The 22,615-nt window shown below is 37.5% G+C and overlaps 1 protein-coding gene across 1 annotated transcript in view; it reads right to left on the bottom strand.

The window, feature by feature from the left end:
* Positions 1-22,615, bottom strand: part of TRPC4 (transient receptor potential cation channel subfamily C member 4) — a gene marked incomplete at its 3' end in the record, with an annotated part of 148,817 nt that overhangs the window by 26,311 nt on the left and 99,891 nt on the right. The window contains exon 4 of the mRNA XM_082061234.1: positions 13,463-13,799. Within this exon, the coding sequence (XP_081917360.1) occupies positions 13,463-13,799 (337 nt within the window). The remainder of the gene's footprint in view (positions 1-13,462; positions 13,800-22,615) is intronic.

Below are 22,615 nucleotides of genomic sequence, written 5' to 3'. Positions count from 1 at the left end.
ATCCCAGAGCCTTTCTGCAAAACTGAAGACTTCTCTAAGGTGTGGTGAGCTTACATGATGGAGCTATTCTACGAACAAACCCAGGGATTCCAAGTTATGCTGTTTAGGATTAATTTATGGCTATATAGCCAGAGGTCTTGAAATCTTGTTGTAGATCATAAGAGTATATTTTTGCAAGAAGGAAGGGTGGGGGGGCAGGGAGGGGGAAGTCAGTCAGCTCTTATCTTCACTGGGTCTGATACAATATGCCAATTTTGTTCTGTTACATTAATTGGGAAAATCAGGAAAAGGCTACGAAAATCTGTCATTTAAAAAAAGAAAGAAAAAGATATCCAGAGATAAGTGCAACGTTTCCTCTGTCACCTTGCACACTTCCCTTCTCTATTTAGAAGACTTATGGATAGCTGGACACAACCTGACTTTATTATCTAAGGAGTCTTTTGGGCAATTCCAGAATATGACCTGACATGACAGGAGAGCAGAAGACATGCAGTGATGACACTGTCTAATGTGTGTTGTTCCAGGTAGAAAAGAGATCTCTAGTCCAGGCATTGTCTGCTTATCAATGTGCCAAAGCAGCAATATTATGTCCAGCAGCAAGAAAGACATCTCAAAGCAGAGGGGTCATCACCAGCCTGCACACAGGTACTGGGGAAAAAGTGCCAAGAGGAACCAGACAAATACAAGGAGTAAATCTAAAAGCAAGAGCCTTTAGACAGTCAGGTTAGGGTCAAGTTCATTGTCCAAAGGTCTCTTTACTTCCCTGGGACGAAGCAAGCTTCTCCAAGACAATAATCCTGTCATCTGTAGGAGGCTCTATCTTCTCATTGACTGAAAATGGAACCCTGGAGGATCAGGCTGAATTGAAACAGATGCCTAACTTCCAGGTGCCTGTATTTAGCTTAAGTAATTCCACCTACAGAAGATTTCACTGTTTTAGCTGGATAATCTTTGTGATATTCTGGTTGTCTCTTTGCTCCAACTGTGCCCTTCCTATCTCTTCACAATAGCTAGATTTCACACCTGCCTCTTATACTTTCACTTATCCATTCCCCATCATTTATTGCCACTTGAAAGGAAATTATCAACATTATGCAGATCTTTCACCTCATTAATCAAGGACTTACATTGAAAACTTGAAGGTGAGTCTTTCAAGCACTTGTTGTATTGCTTATAACTAGATACTGGAGCAGTAAAAGAGAAATAACAGCATGGATATTTTGAAACAGGCTGAGATGATAGAAACAAATTTCATTAAACACCCCATGTTTTTAATGGAATAAAACAGACAAATTCAGGGCAAGAGTCCCAGAGACCACATGAGGCCCTACGAATGACAGACACCATGGGGAGCTTTTGTATAGCATTGTGAAGTATTATAAATGCAAGCTGATAAATGCAACCATTTGACTGAAGTCCAGTTTGCCTAATGCAAGAAAAAAACTAATCAGAAAAAAAAAATAAGATTAAAAACCGGAATCTTTGTGCTAAATATATTTTCTTTTTGCAGTAAACATTTCTGAACATTGACCAAAAATGTTGTTTCTTCTAAAATAAACCCTACATGTTGTAAAAATATTTTTTCCAAGCAAATAAAAGAGAGAAAAATTAAAATGCTTCTTGCTGAAGAACAAAATGCACTGAAATAAAATACAAACTTTTATAGAAAAACACCCGCTTTCATTATAATTACCTCATCAGACTTTCAAAAATCCTTAAGAACTCAGTAACTGATATCATATACTACATATGATCAATCTGTAGGTTTTTGTGTATGTAGATACATTAATACATATAAACTGACATGACTAGCTTTCACAGTATCACAGTATCACAGTATCACAGTATCACAGTATCACAGTATCACAGTATCACAGTATGTTTGGGATTGGAAGGGACCTCAAAAGATCATCTAGTCCAATCCCCCTGCCAGAGCAGGAACGCTGAGGTGAGATCACACAGGAACATGTCCAGGTGGGTTTCGAATATCTCCAGAGAAGGAGACTCCACAACCTCCCTGGGCAGCCTGTTCCAGTGCTCCGTCACCCTCACTGAGAAGTAGTTTCTTCTCAAATTTAAGTGGAACCTCTTGTGTTCCAGCTTGATCCCATTACCCCTTGTCCTATCATTATTTGCCACCGAGAAGAGCCTGGCTCCATCCTCATGGCACTCACCTTTTATATACTTATAGACATTAATAAGGTTCCCCCTTAGCCTCTTCTTCTCCAAACTAAAGAGACCCAGCTCCCTCAGCCTTTCTTCATAAGGGAGATGCTCCACTCCCTTAATCATCTTTGTTACGCTACGCTGGACTCTCTCCAGCAGTTCCCTGTCTTTCTTGAACTGAGGGGCCCAGAACTGGACACAATACTCCAGATGGGATCTCACCAGGGCAGAGTAGAGGGGAAGGAGAACCTCTCTCGATCTGCTAACCACCCCCTTGTAATACACCCCAGGATGCCATTGGCCTTCCTGACCACAAGGGCACAGTGCTGGCTCATGGTCATCCTGTTGTCCACCAGGACCCCCAGGTCCCTTTTGCCTACACTGCTTTCTAATAGGTCATTCCCCAGCCTATACTGGAACCTGGGGTTGTTCCTACCCAGATGCAGGACTCTACACTTTCCCTTGTTAAATTTCATCAGGTTATTCCCCATCCAACTCTCCAGCCTGTCCAGGTCCCGCTGGATGGCAGCACAGCCTTCTGGCGTGTCAGTCACTCCTCCCAGCTTAGTGTCATCAGCAAAACTGCTGATAGTACACTGTATTCCCTTGTCTAAATCATTAATGAATATATTGAATAATATTGGCCCCAGTACTGACCCCTGAGCTTTGTATATATATACCTATCTGTAGACTTAGATTTTGAAACTATATTTCCATCTTGAAATCTTTGAATATTAGATACTGAAATGCCTTTTAAAAAATGTGGACCTACTTTTCTGTTCATAAAGTAAGACTCAGTTCGCACGTTCACACCTTTCAACTTTGGGCAGAGCAGGAGCTCAGTACCCTTACAAATGTTCTCTGTCCCTTTGGATAAAGCCTTGGGTTAGACACTATATTTTTTTGTGAAGGCTTACAAATAATTTTCAGATGGTGAAAATTCTGGATCTATCCTGACTGATCTCATTATCAAGTCACAGCTACCTAGTAAGGAACAAGTCTCTTATTCCCATGCAAAAGAAATAAACAACAAAAACATAACTCCCCTACGAAATGCATTCACAGGTGTATTAAGTTCTAAGACAAAAAATCCTAAATACATCTTGTCTAAATTCCTTTCTTGTACTGAATCTTGAGCAACTGCAAAAATAAAATACATTTTCCAGCAACTGTGAAACTTCACAAAAATGTTACGCCATCTCCACAATGTCTTTTGTTGTTTATAAATATAATTATTGTTTAAGACTTACTCTAAATAGTAGCATCAAGATTTGTCAAAGAAAGACATCAAAGGCACTATCCTGAATTATATTTGGTTTTAAAAACATTTGTGAATCCCTAGCTAATTTTGTCCTTACCTTTTCCACAAAAGGTTGGTTGCTCTGTGCTATTTTTGTTTCTTACCATTAAGTGATGCAAGAGGTTCCTTGGGGTCAGTCTCTGCATGCCAAATTCAACAACAACCTTTTAGTATGTTTCTTGAAGAACATATTTTCACTGGACTGTGAAGCCATTACATGGACAAACTCAACATTGCTCTACTGTTCAATCTACAGTTTTTCACTGGCACGACAAGAAGTCAGACAAGCTGCTAATGATCAAAAGCTCTCTCAAGCAAAGTAATTCCCAGGGAAATCAGTAAGCATTGATAAGGCTTGAAATATCTCTTCTGTTTTACACCTGGGCCGATGAACTGATCTGTGCTGAAGGTACGTGAAGTTAACAAAAGGAACAGAGAGGCATCCTGGCATAATTCAGGGTCTTCCAATCCCTGGAGCCTATTTTGTAAACAGAATACAGCTATTGCAAAGGAATATGCACAAAATCAAAAGCACACCCTCTCCTTTCCCCTGTGGACAGGGAAATGGGTGCTTGGGAAGGGAACAATTGTGCACAGTGTCTGAGTTCTGTGTCAGGTCAGGCAAAAAGCTGGGACTGACATGGTCAGAGGTGTCATTTATGTCCCAGCTCTCTTCCCAGGACAGTTATACTCAAGCAAGCTGAGTCTGGGAATTGCGGGTTCAACCTATCTGTGCACACAACTCAACACTAAGAATACTTAATATCTAACCTCAATTCACCCTTTGTCTTCACTTTCTCATCTGTACAATTAAATTTAATTCCTTCCCCCACAGAAGCAGTGAAGATAAGTTTAGTAATGCCTCCAGAATGCAGTGAAAAGGTAATGAACAATACAAGGATTATGGAGCATTCCAGACTTTTGGATGAACTATAATCTATCAGACCTGAGAGTATTCAGTGCTGATTATGTGTCAGCAGTGCAATTACTCTTGGGTTCAAGAAAAAGTATAATTTCTAAGAAACAGTGATAGCTGCGAATGAAACCGAGTCTAGGCATGTCATTATGAATTATGGTGTTATACATATATAATTCACCCACTATGGAATGGCAGGTGCAAATGGTCTGGACAGTCAGCATTGAATAGCCCCTCAAATATTTATGGCCTTATTTCACCACCCAGTTCAATAGCATCAGACTGTTCAGTTGCTTGAGTATTTATGCAGTGACGCATCCATATAAGTGGGATAGCTGTTCCCATAATGCAGTGTCTTCAAAAGGGACAGTAGCTAGTGTCTTTAGACCACACTCTTTCATAACTTGAATAGCAAGAAGACTGACTTTCACAGTACTTCTATAAATTCCAAATATATGTAATTAGCCGTTAAATTTTTTTAAGCAGTCTTTTGAATTTCCTTTGCAAAATGTTCAGAAATGCAAATGAATTGTAGTTCATTATCATAGTGGAAGATTAAAGGAGATTTAACTTGCTACAACTATCTTAACATTATTAGCTATTTTTCTATTTTTTCTTCTATTTTTTTGCCCTGTAAAACTGGGTTTTGGTAAAGGAGTATAAGCCAAGAAAAAAAAAATAGCCTGGACTGTATCCAAAAATAAATTGTAAACCTGGATTGACTTTTATGTTCAATATGAGTTGGCTAGTGGGGTAAATAAAGTTCAAATTAATCTGAGATGCTCATCCAAACCACTTCAGGTTTGTGCCTAAGCTGTCCATATCAGTGGACTGTAGATGGTGATGGTGTAGTTATCACGATCTAGAGAAACATGGTGTGAATTTTTGGGCTGTCATATGCAGGGACAGGAGTTGGACTTGATGAGCCTTGTGGGTCCCTTCCAACTCAGGACATTCTATGATTGTATGAATTCATCCTATGATTTATTCTATGAAAGATAATGTGTTTTCGGAATATATCAAGTGCTTAAACAGAAACATCTAGCACCATTTTAGATGCCCCATGTATCCAAACTGGCCACCCCATTGCATTGAAAAAAGAGGTACAGGTTTCCTGTAGGATATTTATTTAGGTACAACCTTTCTGTAAGTATCAGACTTCAAAAATGGGATCAGGTGCCTCTTTGTAGGCACCTGAGTTGCTTTCTTTATGTTTACTTTGGTTTAATCTCCAAATCATGACAACTTAATGTGCTAAGTGCCCCAGTTCAGAGTAAGGGGCTATGGAAAGATACCTAAATAAGGAGATAAAGTACAGAAATTCTGCACATTTCTGCTTTTGAACTCTGGTCTACAATACTGTAGTAAGAGACATTTAGCCAGCCAAAAGCATTGGTCCATTTTTTCAGGTACTTTTGCACAGGAATCTTTAAATCTCTTCAAAGAAAAATTATATTCTCATTTACTGTTTGTAAATCTCTATTAAGCTCAACAGGTTTGCATGAAGACTGGAGCATGCACGATATTACTCATTATCCTTTAATCTCTATGTCTTCACTGAAACTGTTCATGGTATGTATTTATCAAAATTGATTTAATACAGAAAATAGTTTCTTGATTGCACAGAAATATTGTGGAGAGGATAAGGACCAAGGCTTATATCCTAGCTATTCCTATAGACAGCCTTAATTAATAAAGTAATATGTATCCAATGTGTACAGTACTGCAAGCTAATATTCATTAAAGTGTTGTATCTCCAAACATCTGCATGTTCCTTATCTTTGTCAGCACTTACTACATTCTCTCAGTGTTACTAGTATAATATATTGTATTAGTATATATATTATATACCAGGTAGTTAATATTAAGAAATACAGTTTTCAAGTGTGCATAAGGCTTAGATCCACAAAGAGATACAAGACCTGCAGGCAGAATAAATGAATGTATAACTTGTCTGTGAAACACAGAAAGGCCTTTACAGTGTTGCTCAAAACTCTGAGTCCTGCACAGATGAGCTTGTCATTGTATGTACAGCTCTAGGCAAAGCCAGAAGTAGATACTTAGGGAAGTAGGAAACTATTTATCCCTTCCTCTCCTATTAACAGGCATGTAAATATTTTAATATTTCAATACTGAGGACCTAAACTTCATATTTGGGAGCCCAGTCCCATGAAGAGGTTTAGTGATTGAAAAATTCTGTGATTCAATGTCTAAATTAAGTACACAGTACTGAAAGTAAAATTCACCATACAAGAAACCTAAATTCTCCATAAATGGCATTTTATGCAGTACTAAGACAACCTAGGCAAGAGGAGCAGCAGAAATGGAATGAGGAGTGAGTCTCAAACACTGCGTCTTACAAGCACTTAGAAGCCTATCTCATGGCTTCCATTAGGTTTCTACATGAGACTGAGTTTCAGCATCCAAAACACCTTTCTTTCCTGAAATGCTTAAATTCTGTCCCCCAAGAGCCATGTGAATGTTTAGCACTGCAGCTTTACAGCTAAAGTTCTTGCACAGGGAATAGAAAACCTGCCTTTTTTCAGCCTGAGGGAAGACTGAAAACCTCTAACCCAGGAGACCACTGGGGCAGGAATAAGGGTGTGGGGGTGAAACATTCACCACACCTGCTAAAAATGGAAGAAAGATAAAAGAGAGAGAAGAAAATGAAAAACAAAACAAACAAACAAAACCCAAACAACAAAATAAAACAAAAACAACAGGTGTCTTTAGCCTAGGCTTCTACAGTGAAGCAAAGGCATTAAAGCTAAGCTTTGCACACACACCACAAGTGTTTTGTTTTCTTTATGCTCAAGTGATGTGATTGTAATTTTAAAATGTGAAACATCTGAATGCTAGTGGAGCAAGCACAATGCTACTCAATTGAAAACAGGGCTAAAGTCTGAAGAGTATCTCAGGATCCTGCCAAAACCTGCTTCCATCAGCGAAATATTATGATTGCAAGAAAACATCTGACTGCACTGAATACTTGTCTATATATGATTATTTTTTATTATCCTGTAAAAGCAGAGACTTTGTTTGCAGCTCTAAGGTGTTCCCTGTGGAAGTTTCTGATAGCTAATAAAAGTGTATGTAAAATGAACATTCAGGCAGTTATCATTAAGGAAGAGAACTCCCTTTATTTTCTGTACTCTGTCTAAACACTCTAAAAGGCCATTAAATACAGGCAGAGCACTGTTCCATCTAGCCTAAATTATTGCTGATCCTAAATGCTATGGCAAAGAATTTGAAGACAGGGTAAAGTAAAAGCTTCCTGGTTTGCTAAGTGCAGGGGTGTCCTCATCCAGTGATCACATCTCTGCCACTATGACTAGAAGTCCCGGATTATGGCTGGTTCTGACCCTATGGATGCAAATGAGGAACCAAAGCACAGTCTGTAGCTCCATTTTAGATGGAAGACCCATTTACAAAGGTTTTTAAATCTTAGGATAGATTTTTACTAGAATAGCAAAAAACACATATGGCTACCCATATTTCACTGAAGGTCATGGCACCATTTAAAGTATTTTCCCAAAGAAAAAGTCTCCTGACTTTTTTTATCGTAATCAAAACAAGACATTTTTCTTTGGCCCCAGTTTTGGAAATGGCAACACTATTCTAGATTAAATCTTAAACATACGAAGACACATATGAGCCAGCCCCACAAACAATCAAATAATAATAAAAAAAAATCACCTACATAGAAAATGTTAAATATTTAAAACCTAGTAAACCTACAAGTACCTGAGTAAAAGGTCCTGTTACATCAAGAGTCAGGCAGTCCTGACAAGAAGTGGCTCTCCTGCTGTTTAAATAAATAGTTTCATCATTCAATTCAGTTTTGAGATCCTCAACAAAAAAGAGATATTAACTGACTGAAGTGAATTAGTGAAGGCCATCAAGGTGACTGGGGACTGGACCACATAATGTACAAGAAGAGGCTGAGGGAGCTGAGTTTGTTCAACCTAGAGAAGAGTACACTAATGGGGGATATTAGTGCTGTCATCCACTAATAATTTAAGTCAGGTTTGTCCTAGAGGTACACATTTGAAGGACATGAAGTAATGGTTGCATGTTGTTGTGTGAGATATTCCAGCTGATACCAGGAAAAAAGCTCACAAGTGGCTAGACACAGGTTGCTGTGAGTGGTGGTGGAATATCCATCCCTGGAGAATTTAAGGTTTGACTGGACAAGGACCTGAGCAATCTGATCTGCCCTTGTGGTTAGCCTGTGTTTAAGCAGTAGTCTGGACTAAATGGCCTTGAGTGGTCATTATGTGCATTAGCCTTTTTTCCAGCTGAAGATGTGTTCCAGCTTTGCCCAGGACTATTTTCCTCTTGTGCACTTTATTAGTCACTACTGGTTATGCACTGTTTCATCTTGCTGTCCATACTATCCTTTTTACATGTCAATTTGTATTAACTGTTTAATTTTTAAACAACATTTTTGGATCAAATTTAGAAGAGGATGCACAGTGTACTGCCGCCTCTATGATCACTTCATCTGAAGTGCCTTGCTGTACCATTAGTATGGATGTACATTGTGCTAAGTACTGACAAGACTGTAAACTCCCATACATCTCACCAGCAGTTTGCTGACCACAAATGTTTGCAGTTTGCACAGTTCCCAAGCATCCACATTTTCTATAGATTCACATACTCTGACAGTATAAACTCCTCTGAGAGAAAGGATGAGAAATGCATTGTTAAAGAGGTCCAGTAAGGCTGCATTCCTGCTCCAGGCACTATTCTGAACAACATAATTACAATGAACATTTAAAGATGCCCATAAAAGAGCAGAAAGCTCTTCCAAACATATTTCCCTAAAAAATGTTCTTTTTGCTGCAGCCACCCCCAACAGCTGACAAGGATCTTTTTAACCATATCTACAGAGTACCAACTTTGTCTGGCTGTTGGCTTTTTCCTCTGAATTTTGTAGCATTCACTGCTGAGCCAAATGCCCACTGTGAGGACATGTAGCATGGTCACTGCTAGGTTTGAGGCTAGGGTTTAGGCCAGAAGAACAGGCATGGGAAGTCTATAGGCATCAAAATGATTCTTACATGGGCTGCAGTCAAGGCACACAAAGGGTGAGGTCAGGTCTTATGTGATTTCCTCTTTGCATCACTGTTGTCACGCTCAGAGCATGATGACTCAGCAACTGAATGGAGAATTTGATGTTGGAAATATTGTTCTTCCTCACTTTTTTTCACAAGATTGGGTTCTTGTTTTTCCTGTTCCCTTATCAGTGGTGATGGATTCCCAAATATAGGAAACAAGCCTATGTTTCTGTAGTGTGAAGCATCTGGCATGTTTGGGAGATCTGAATCAATGGCTCATAAGAAGAACAAATTAATTTTCCCTACCAGCAAAAACTTGTTTCTTATTTGTTCCAGTGCAAGAACAGGAGATTCTGATTCTTCTCCCCAAGCAATTTTCCCACAACTGCTTTTTAAAGCTATAACATTAGCATTGTTAAACTGACTTATTGTTCCATGAATAATCACCACATACTGTAACACCACTTGTGTAATCATCTAATCATGTAAAAGACAAAATTAATGCAGAAGTTTCCTTAAGAGACTTTTAAAATGTAAAATCGATAGTCTCCATGGAAATGCAGTCCAATACAGGTTTTTTCCTTTGAGCCTCCTACTCTAGTGACACTTTTAATATGTGCTAATTATGCACAGCCTTTTATTACATAGTACCTGGTAAATGCTAATTACTGTTTGATTGTTGGAAATGTTAGATTGTTGTGGACAATCATGAAACTTTTTAAGTTCTATGAAATATACTCATGCTGAAATTCATGTTGATAAGAAGCCTGGAAAGTAGAGTTCCTCTTTCTTAATTTTAAGGGAGATAGCTATTAAAATGCAAATTACAGACAGAGCTATTTGAATTAAGAAAAAGACAAACAAAGAAATATATTGTTTAAAAAGTTAATAGTTTTGACATGCTGTGGCTGCTGCAGGATAACCTTTGCTTTAGGAAAAGGGTTTACTTGGTCATGTTTCTAATTTCAGAGAAAAAATGTAGCCCTCGAACCACATTAGTTTTGTCTCAGACTTCAACATTTTTCATCTACATGCAGAAAACACAAAGATACCTATGTACCTCAGATTTATTCTCCCTTGAATAATTCTCTGTGTTACTCTTTGTAAGGATACTGCATAACTGTATAGTTTGTAGAAATGGGATAATAGACTAAATTGTGGCCTGGAAACTAACCGTAACTTGTTGATAAAGACTTGAAAAAACTATTTATTTTATCAAAAGATGAGTAGACCGAAGTTCATATATGTGTGAATATGAAAACAGCATGTTTTGGCTGAGATTCATTCCTAACAAACAAACAACAAAAAAGCTGAAATAGACACACTTATCACACGCTGTGAGCTGAACTGTCCTGTGGAGATGTGTCTGTCTCCTTCAACGACAGAGAGAATTTAGGTACCTTATTAATTGCCTGAGATTACCATGGATGGGCTAAGGCACTGCAGCAACCAAAGTCTGAAAGCTAAACCCAGAAAATATGCAACTGGAACTACAGGAAACCACTAGTTAGGAACCACTAGAGATCAGTGTGTAAAATACATTGTTTTGGATGTAAGACATTTTGGAAGGTATTGTTTCTTTGAAGATTACAGTCTAGATTAACCACAAGCTATCTGACCACATGGTATCTCTTGATCTTCATTCCTCCTCATAAATATTTGTTTATTCAAGCAGTTCCCTTGACTTGACATGTCTTGCTTGCAGAGGAAGGGCTTATTTAGCACAAGCAGTACTGCTGTAATCTGGCTGTATGAGTCTATGCTGCAAATATTAATGCTACTTTTAGGAATAATAATCATATTGATAGTCATAATTCTCAGGGTTAATAGCTTCTTCATAAAAGTGCTTTGGGATGCTAAGTTAGTTAAACCCTTTCATAAGCAAACAACAGTGTCAGAGGTTGGGGGCGATGGAAGTTCTTCCTTTTCCCACTGCGCATTTTCTGGAGAGGACTAAGTCACCAAAATTTTAGAACTGCCTTTAGCTGTAACTAGCCCTTGCCTTTCTAAAATTGTGTCTTTTTCTCCAGCCTCTAATTTATTTTTTTAAAGAGAAGGGTTAATGATAAAACCCTCTTTGGTGTGTGAAGATCTATTTGTCAGCCACACATTTGCTTTTATTACTCTTCAGCCTCAGAATACTGTGAAATCTGGATAGATACTGACCACCTACTACTTTGGAAGGCTGGACAGAAAAGCTATTACACTAATATCTCCTCTGGGCATGGAACAGCACAGAAGAGCCCCCTGATCCTCCTCAGCATTGTAGAATCTATTTCTAAGGAAGTAATGTATCAAACTAATTGTTTTTATATTGGTTACTTATTTCTTGATGGTACAAAACTGGGAAAACTTACTGGAGGAAATTTTTTTTAATAATTAAATGTGACTCACTCACTGAAGCAGTTTAACTTGTCTGTAGGAAATGTCAGTTGAAGCCATCTGTCAGATTGATTAATTCATTTCCAATGATTCTAGATATTGGCTTTTTTAATGTTAGTAGCAATATTTACCCAGTGAAGGACAACACACCTTACGGTGAAGGCTGGTGGTATGTTATCCTGTACTATCATGGGGGAAATCTCAGAAAGCAGTTTGTCTGTGGAAGGCAGGTCCTTCTGAGAGGTTCCTGACAAGTGCACACAGGGTTTTCAGTCACACATGCTTGTTTGCTTAAATTAAAGACAGATGAAGCCCTGCCTCCTCCTTCCCACAGTGCTCTTCCAAGGAACATATAGAGGAATAGCCACTGACTCATTCTTCTCTGTAATATCAGGCACTGCCAGTTGGTGTAGTATAATTTCAACACTGCATTGCAAATTATATATGATTGATGATGCCAAAAACCTTGTCAGTTTGGTTGCTCTAAGCAAAAAGCCAGGTGTTTGGGAAAAGTTGCAAAAGTGAATAGAAACAGCACCTTAATGGGAAACTCTGGGAGAGGTGACACTATCAAACCCCCACCAAAACATTTCGGAAAAGTTTGGGCATAAACTTGCCCATGTGATGTTAACTTAAATGAAGATATCAAACTTAAATTCTTGAAGCTAAGGCTACTAAGTCTCTCTTTCTACAGTTTAAGTTGGGTCAAGGTCAAGTATATTTGGCATGACCTGGTCCAACTTGTGTTGGTTCCTAAAAATAAGAAACAGGGAAAAGACACAGCACAACAAGAGAGATACCATCTAGTAGGGGAGGCAAGAAAAGGTATGGAGGCCCTAAAATGTCCAATACAATAGGACTGAGCTATCACACAGGAAGTTATTTAAGGCTGATGTCATCCACACAAAATAGACTTTCAATAATCCCAGACTGAAATTTTTATTTTAATCTATCAGGACAGATTGGTAACCTTTTCCTCATTTTAAAAATGCTACGGGATTTTCTTATTCTTTCTGATGTAAAATATTTTGTTTGAAGTTGAGTGATAAGTTCTTATCACAGAAAAAGTATTCTGCATGCATATTTTAATGAAAATACTCACTTGACAATGCTGGTCGGCAATATTTGCAATAGGTGGGTCTGTCATTTTAGCAAGATGCATACTTTTGGTTACAAAGGTTAGTGATAACACTCCAGAAATGACACTGTGCCACATTCTAATGCATTAAAAATAGTTACTGTGGCAAATGGACCCTTTTGTAAAAACAGACTAACAAAACAAAAAAAAAAAAGCAACACTTAGAAGAATCAGAACAATTTCTGGCCTGGAGAAAATAGATATTAAGAAGAATATCGATATGTATGTTTGAGGGCACTGCTTAATCCCAGGAAGGAACCCCTGATATTTTTTGTTTTCCCTCACTGTTATATCAGGTGGTGACACACTGAGTTTTTAAATTCTTCCCATTTTGTCTACTGCTCCTTCTAGGTGCTGGAGGAGATGGACCATTTGCCTCTTTTAGTAGCTCAAGAATTTATGACAGAACTCTCTACTGTATCTTCCTGCCTTAGGAATGCTTGGCAAAACCACAGGGGTCAAAACACTTTTCACTGTATTTTCTTTAGTAATACATTTACCCAGGACCCACGGTAATATCATCCACTCGACGATGGTTGGTGGCGGTCCCTGCATGCTCAAGTCTGACCTGTCAATGTGCTGCGAGGCAAGCAATAGCAGGAACAGAAAAGTCAAGTAGGATGCAGTATGGCAGATAAATTTGATAAATGGCTTTCTGATGAACAGCCCTAATGGGCTTTTGGGAGCTATCAGGTAGCACACAGAGAAGACCGGGAAAAGGAGTCCTATCACAACACAGGTCAACATCTTCACGGCCCAGTGTCGCCTCCTCCATCCAGGGAACTCATCGTACCAGCGGGATGCGAGCAGCTGCTGGCAGTTGGGCTGAGCAACAAACTACAGAGAGAAGAAAGGAAGATGGTTAGTTCCTTCTTACCTCTGTGAAGTTATTCCCATGCTATGTATGTTGCAATCAGTAACTTTTGGATAGAGATTAAAAAACAAAACAAAGTCTGTGCAACACCACTCATACTGATAACACCAGTATGACAGGGCTGGGTTAGCCTGCCCTTCCTTCAATGCAAAAAAAAAAAAAAGTAAAAAAATAGTATAAAGCTATCACAATTCACTTTTCACAATATAGCTTGACTGCTCTGTCAATTGAGTACTACCAAGAGCCAACAGACTGGTAAACACATGGACCTCGAAAGCTGATTTCAACCTGCAAAATAAATTCACAATCACTTACATTATTCAACAATCAGCATTTGTAGAGAATTCACAGAATTTGAGATGGAAGTCACTATGAAAATGAAAAGCATCACTGAGATCTGTAAACAGCGAAACCAAACCACATCCATGAGCAAACTATTCTCAGTATGTTCCCTGCTAATTCTCTCAAAATCAGGCTTTTACACTGACACTGACAAAACTATTACAGATACATTTCATAGAGCTTGCACAATATGAACTAAGCACCAGTGCTTCACTAATCCTTGTCATAATATATATTCCTATCCTGTACAATAGTTTATGGTCTGTCTGTTTCCAAGATGTGATTTTGGTTTTTAAAATATGATCTTTAAAACTGATTTTCACCAAAAAAAACCAAAACCCAGTAAATACTTCATATTTTTCAGCTATATTTTCAAAGAAGTTTTAACTATATTCCAGGGTCTTAATTCAGATTTTCATTTCATCACTAGATCCTATTTTCCTTTTTTTTTTTTTTTTATAAAGGGATATAGAGTAGCAGTATACTAGACATAGGAGATATACAATTGAAGAAATATATGCATCAAAGAGAGCCAGTCATTGCATTTTATTTAAAAGGAAAAAAAATAATTAAAGTTTTTCCTTGTGTCACACACATGCATATATACATACATTGGATTAAATAATTAGCTGAAGACTTAAGAAATCTACACAGAAACTTCTTTATCTTATTAAATAACAAAATTGCTAATTTACACCAAATAATTTCAGATTTGAATTCTAATCAGATGCACCTAGTTTTAGATTTTACATTATTTTGGTAATACTTATAACCACAGGAGCCAGGTTCATTTGGTGGTGAATAACAGGTAACTTCTTAAACAGTTTCTGAAATAATTGGTATTACTACTGGGAGAAAATGTCATTGGAATGAAACAAGATTCAGCATGTATCTTTCTATATATGTCTGGATTCTGTCAGAAATGTTAACCTGCGCCAAATTCAAACCTGGTGTATGTTAATGAAATACCAGTGTCCTTAGCAGAGACATATTTCCCTACTAGACACCAGAACTGGAGCTGCCCCTGACTGTTGTGAAAGACAAGATAATTTATAAGCATCTTGAAAATAACCTTAAAGAAAAGTAACAGAGTGTTCTCTCCTATTAGGAAAAGTGCATTCGCATGGTTTCAGGCTGTTTGTTTCAAGATAGAAATGCATGCAATAATACTGCACATAATCAGAGAAGATGGTTTCTAACTTACGGTTTTGTCAAGTTTTTAACAAGGGTCTCCCTATAAAATTTTTCACCCCAGTTTGCTTGCGTAGGTACAGATTAGTGTTTTGCCTGACTAGTGAAAAAATATGACTCATGCACTAATTCCTGAGTAAACTTTTTTTCTTTTTGCCAGATCCATGTTTGTTTCCCCTTCTTCATAATATCTTCCCATTATGTACCATCTCACCTGAAAGTAATCATTTCCTAAGTCTTGCCTGTGTCCCCTTTCTCAAGACCTTTTGGCCACTCTCATCGTGTTGGAGACTCCAGTGAAGGAAAAACTTGCAGTGGCTAGCAGTGGTGGTAGATTAAGGTGCCTGCTCCTTGTCAAGCATGGCTAAAAAGGAATGTACTTCCCTTGCTGTAATGTGGAGGAAATTAAGTAAAAGAAGGTTTTTTTTTTTTCCAGCGTTCAACAAGTGCTGGGCTGCCCTGCAGTAGATGCAGAGGTACCTTATGCCATGAGGAGATGCTTGCTGATGGCATCATCTGGAGGGTGCTCTGCACTTGGTGGGCAGTAGCTGCTTGGTTCTAATCCTTAAACAGATTAATATGCAAAATAATAAATGTTAATATGAAAATAATTTCTGAGCGGGCTTGAAAAATCGTTTGTTGTTTCCTAATACCCATACTAGATTTAGTCATGTTATGACTGTATCGGTAAGGTACTATGTCTTAAGGACAAAGATTGCTTTCTGTGGCACAAAAAGTCTATCTGAAGTGCAGAAAATTTCAAATCCTGGACACTGAAGAGTCAGTTTTTTAAATTGTAATTTTTAAATAAATTAGCTCACATACTTTTATTCAAATTATGAATGTGACAGGACAGCTTTAGTACTGGTTGAATCCCCTGGCTGTAGGAGAAAATTAGCACAGAAGATACGTTTTATGTGGCTAGAGTTAGGGAGAGCACCATCAGTAATGTACTTTCAATGGCTTACTAGACATAAAACATATAAGAGGAAACTAATAATGCAGTATGGAGCAAGTATATAGAACACTTTGTCCGCATTTTAAGAGTTGTATGTTTAGGAAAACAGGTCTAGTAATACAGGTAAAGGTCTATAGCAGAAACCACAACAGTGTCTAGAGGTAATATACTGCGTTTCTGAGAGGTCCAGATATCCAGCTTCACGCTGACACTTTTATCTAATAATACTGTTGGCAAGGTTAGTTAACAATATCCTCAAGCAACAAAACAATCTGTCTCTTCACTGAAGCCTTTTCTTTATGGTTCTGAGCTCTATTGGCCATATAACATGCACTATGAAACACTCCACAGTGTCTTCTTCAGGCAAGTGGAAAATTACCCTAAATCTCCCGCTGACACTTTTTTTGCAGTTATGCTTTTCTGCTTCACTTATCAAGAAATTGTATGACATTATTAAAAATGTACAAATTAATTTTCACAGATTTGACTACTTGCTCAATTTCTGTGGTTGAGAGACCATCATCATATGCTGTGAAATATATTCAGTAGTGATATTATATTATTTATTATATTAGCTGAATAATGAGGGAAGTTCTTGAATGGAGAACAGATGGGGAACCCTGATGGCAAGAAAAATGCACTCAGTGGTGAACCCTATAGACTTGTTCCTCAGCTGCCCAGAGAGGAGGAGCTTGTTATCGCACACTGCATCTCCCTCGTCCAGAAGAAATGAGATGAAGATGTTGTGTATGCACACCTTGTCCTCAAGTGTAGTAAGTATTTGAGTGCATGCAGGAACTGGGGGCAAGAAAGTCATCCTGTGACCCACAGTGTAAATTCATAGGTCACATATGGTTATACAGGTCAAGTAAGTTTATCTGTGATTAATATATTTTATCACTGATCCTGTATGCTTATTACACTTGACTTTTTGATTTATCCACTAAAATGCCCCTGTCTATATATTTAAAAAAAAAAAAAAATTCTTCATGCCAAAATTCTCTGGTCAAATGAGTTTTATAACCTATTGTAAACCTTTTTATTAGAAAGGAAGAGTATAAGTGGATGGAAGAAGGCGTGCTCCAAGTAATAAAACAATTCCTGTATAAACGGATGATATCACTTCTAGGATGATCAAAGAGTAAAATAGTCATATAAGTCCTCTGCTGAACTGGCAGCTGAAAAAAACTGCTTTTTTTAATGTTTTACACAAATATTTTACAACCAGCAGAAATAGAAATACTCTGTGACATTAATTTGCCAGTTCTGCATTGCCTATGCCAAAATATTTTCCCTGTAGTATAAATTTTTTTCCTTAATTGGATATATTACATTCTGAGGTATTCAAAGTATCTTTTGTACTGTCAGTATTATGTTGTATGTTATTTGACTTTGACATTGTCTCCATATAATTAGCAATCAGCAAGTTTATATTTTCACATTACAATGGCTTCCAATAGCTTCCAGCAGTTTGTAATTATGTGAGAGATTTTGCTGTAATGATTAATCCTGGTTGCACATCTTTAGCTCTTTCACAGAGTCTGCCCATCTGAAAATGTTTTGGTATTCATTCTCTTAGTAGTCATGCTGTGAATTGGCTCTTTCCTGAGACTGGTAAAAATCAGAAATTATTCACAGTGCTAGCAAAAATAATCTGGTATAAATAATAGCAGAGCTTGATTCTAGTGATATCCAAGTATATACATAGCCCTGCATTTCATTTTCACTACTGATTAAATCTGATCTTTAGTTTTACTATAACAGATATTCTTCAGTCAATGGAAATGCAGAAGAAATAATACAAGTGATACTATTAACTACATATTGTCTTTATATAAATAATACTTTTATAAAAATAATAATTACTATAAAGAATATATTTTTACAGTGGCACAATATTACTTTTAAGTATTTACTTCATTGTATTAGGAAATATGCAAAGATATCAAAACCCTCTACTTGTAATAAAGTGCTCATTTTTACACTTACAAAGCAGTATAACAAAATATGAGGCCCAAATTAAATTCTCATTCTGAGATCAGTGGGTGGATTAGTATATATTACATAGAAAAATAACGTGATTTTTCATCTAGACATGGAAGCTGTCAAATGAAAGTGATTTCTTTTTTGATTTATATAAAATTAGTTATGTTGTGATTCAAAGAAATATCCCTGATAGAGGATTAATGTAGAGATTAATGTTAAAGATCTTTTAGGAGGGAGGAAGCAAAAGAAAACGGTTATAATAAATTTTCTTGGTAACACTTTCATGGTCAGATTCTCTGTTGTGCTGTTTTGTAAGGCCATTACAGCCAAGCTGGTAGGAAATATTAGCTCTGAGGTCTCCTACGTTCTCACACATATTTTCCTATGATTATGCTACAGTTCAACAAGAGTGAAGACCAATTACTTTTTATTTCTCTAGAACATTTTACTTTTAATATTTTACATATTTTCCCAGATATTTAATGAAAACCCAAGCTTTTCTAATTATTTACCTTCAAATTTAGATGACAAAATTCTCTATCTACTGGTGCTTGACACTAATGACAGATTCAAGTCCCAGCCTCATTAAATAGACTTCTAAATTTAGTAGGTTGTTTCTCACTGCATATTCTTTTCTATATCTTTCCCCAAATATTATATTTGTGGATTTTGGCACTTACTCTGTGAGGACTGGTTCATTAAGACAACCTTTAATTGCAGTTTAAATGCCTTAACATTATTGACTGGATCAGCACTACATTTTCCTCTCTAAAAGCTAGGGACCATGTTCTGGACTCCTTTGGGTACGGTTATACTGTCTGTTTTCTGTCTCAGGCCAGAAGCCCTGATTCCTCTGTCAACTACTGTGAATCTTCTCATGTCCATCCCATCTAAGTCTAGTACCGACTGGAGCAGACTGTAATTATAATCATGATTCTTGCTGGACCCAAACCACTGGGTCAACTTTTCCTCAGCTCTGCCTGCAGCTATGTCATTAGGGGAATGAGCCAGCTCATTTGGAATCAGAGCTCCAGAGCACACCGGTTTTTAAATCACAAGGACAACCTTCTTTAGATTAGGCCATTACAGCGAAACAAATTCACAGCATAGACGCCTTCATCATAAAACCCAGAGTTTACACTGCTTTCACCAAGAATAGAATACAATGGCAGTTTTAAAAAATTGTAATTGCTCTATTGTTTAACTTAAATATGAGGAAGAAGAAAACAAAAGAAAAGGAAAACACAAAAGCAAAATCTTAAATGCTTCATTAAAAGGATTAATGAACATTATTATACAAACAATGGCATTGCAGTTTTTATTTTTAACATTTTAAGTTTCTGGTTTGCTTCATCAACAAAAGCAGAAGCTCTTCATTCAATTCACTGCTCCTTCTCAGTAAAATGAATCAGCACAGAGAAAACTATTAAATATCTATTAAATAAATCAAGACTTATCTGTAACTCCAGTGTTTCTGATTAATTACACAGAAAAGGCAATGGCAACTGCAACTAGGATGCAATTCTTAGGAACCAGCTATGAATGAATACCCTTGTTAAACTTGCCAGTGGTAAAGTGAATCAGTTCTTGGACTTTGGGATGAGTGTGTAAAATAGCTCCAGACTTCAGAACTGAGATGCTGGTATAATACTTCTAGTTCGCACTCCGGACAGGTATTAGACTCACCACAATTCAAAACATTTTTGTAGGGAAAAACAATTAAAGAGTCCTTGTAAGCATGTTTAGAGATAATACAATACAAACTTGCTTCTGTTATATTGGATCCCTGTTTTCACACGACTAGCTGGCATATTTCCATGCAGAGCTAACAAAAAAATAAGTAGTTATATGAAAAATCCTACACTTGGAAGAGAATAGCCCTCTGCAACAATACAGGCTGGAATTCACTGTCTAGGAAGTAATTTTGCAGTGAAGACTTGGGAACACTAGTAAGCAAGAAGCTGAAAGTGCCTGGTCCCATGCAGTGCAAAAAAAGAGTCTGGGTAGCAGTAGCTAAAGTACAGCCAGCATGTCAAGGAAGGTCATAATTGTTCCCTCTTTGGCATTTGTGTGACTACATCGGGAGTTCTGTGTCCTGTTTTGGGTCCCCCACTACAACAGAAGTTCAGCAAGTTCAACTGGGCACCTCCAAGAGGTTACTGGGCTGGATCCCACGATGTACAGGGAGAGAAGAGAGCTGGATGTGCTTAGCCTCAAAAAGAGATGAATCATGGTGAGGACTTGCTGTCTTACACCAATGAAAGGGAGGTTATGGAGAAAAGCAGGCTTTTCTCAGGAGTATAATGAAAAGATGAGGACGGTCTCAAGCTGCATCAAGGGAAATTCTGGTTTGATCTCAGGAAAATATTCTTCCCTACAAGACTAGTTAAGCACTGGCACAGGTTGTCCAGGCGAGATGCAGAATCTCCATCCTTGTAAATATTCAAAACTTGTCTGGGCAAGTTCCTTAGGAACCTGATTTAACTTCAAAGTTAGCCGGGTTCTGAGCAGGAGGTCAGACAAGATGATTTTGAGAGGTATCTTTCAACTAAGTATTTTTTATGATCCAACATACTGACTGCATTAAGCCAAGTACTGTTTTCTGGGGAAACAAAATCCTTACTAAGAATCACATTACTTGTGTTTACAGGTTTGAATTTATTTATTTAGCTTTCAACTACTTTGCTAGCAATACAAGGTATTACTAAGATCCTTTTCACCATTGGTTATTCCCCTTGAAAAGGGGCAGAGTCTTTCTTGTATCATTGAACAATATTGTTGCCAAACAATACATAAAACTATTTCAATAGTTTCAAACACTTGTGCTGTAATAATCTGTTCATCATGTGGGGGAAAAGACATAATAGCCAAAATATTTGCTTAGGTCTCCGTCACTTCAATCCTATTATTCCCAATGCAGTCTTCAGATACCTCTGATAACAAGTTTGCTGTCTGCACCAATAGCTTCTACAAAATAAACTAACTGACAACAGAACAGAAATAGTGGTTGATCATTCTCCCAGTATTCATTCTAACCCTGAATAAATCAAGAATATAAACACATTTTATTTATAATCTCAAATGTTCTTGTTGCTTTTATGTGGCCAAAATCAATACAGTACTCTAAATTCCTTATCTATTAAGACAGGTAGTGATACCATGTACTGCTCATGGCATACAGTTCCTGTAAATCATGCTATTGACTCAAACTGACTTGGAAACAAATAGCCACTTATATAAAGAATAGCCTGTTGTCAGTCCAAGGGACTGTAAAAAGAATAAAACAAACAAACAAACAAACAAACAAACAAAACAACTCCACATATCTGAACCAGTCAGCAATTACCAGTAGAATTTTTCTTACATCCAGGCTGGTTTTGTGTTCTGTATTGGTAAGGCTTCTTAGCCAGAAGAGGTTGGGATTTTAGTTAGTCACAATCCCACTGTATGACAGAATCAATAATTTCCCTCACATCCAGTTCATTTTACCATTTGTCTACTTTTTGTAGCTACTGTTTCGCCAGAAGGAAAAGTTACAAATTAATAAACCAGTCTTTCAAAATTCATGAGGGAGTTGAAAATATGTTTAAAGCAACTGAACCACAGAATGCAGTGTGAGTTTAATTGGAGAAAAATTATCTGGGAAAAGCTCTGAGTGAGGGATGAGTAGGAAAGGGACTAGAAAAGCTAGATTCTTCCTCTGGGCATTGCTTGCTCATCTGAGAATTTCTGCTGGCATCACTGGAGACTACCCTGTTCCTCCTTTGTGCAGTTTGTTGCCAAAACACGAAACAAGGTAGTGAGGCATTCTTAGCTTCAGCTTTCCCTCTTGAATGTCCTTTTGGATTTGAGCAGGGTATTGAGCTGTTTGGAAGAAACATGACTACAAATTTTTTTCTTCCTTCTTTTCTCCATTTTCAGGCTATTTCTGTGAAAATAAACCTTCCCGGAGCTGTGATACTTTGTCATGTTATGTGATTTTTTTCTGTAAAAACAATAGTAATCCCCTTCCATTAGCACCATGCAAATTGAGGTTTTATTCTGTTCGCTCAGTTTTATGAGGTGCCATCCTGCATCCTGATGTGAAAAATGGATATGAGCTCAACTGTTCTTGACTCCAAGCTTATGCTGTTCCAGCCAAGTGATAAAAGAACCAACAACAGATCTCCAAGGTTTTCCACTTTCTTTAGAACTGGCTGTTTATTATGTGAAGCTTGTGTGGAATTGAAGGTGCCAAAGTTCCCCAAAATCAGTGCGAATCCAGTTTTTTGGAAAGCATAACACTCGTTTGAAGGCTGACTG

The sequence above is a fragment of the Streptopelia decaocto genome (genome assembly GCF_964273445.1).
Source record: "Streptopelia decaocto genome assembly, chromosome: 1".
Classification (NCBI taxonomy): domain Eukaryota; kingdom Metazoa; phylum Chordata; class Aves; order Columbiformes; family Columbidae; genus Streptopelia; species Streptopelia decaocto.
Note: the sequence above shows the minus strand (reverse complement) of the source record. Positions and strands in the feature narration are given on the sequence as shown.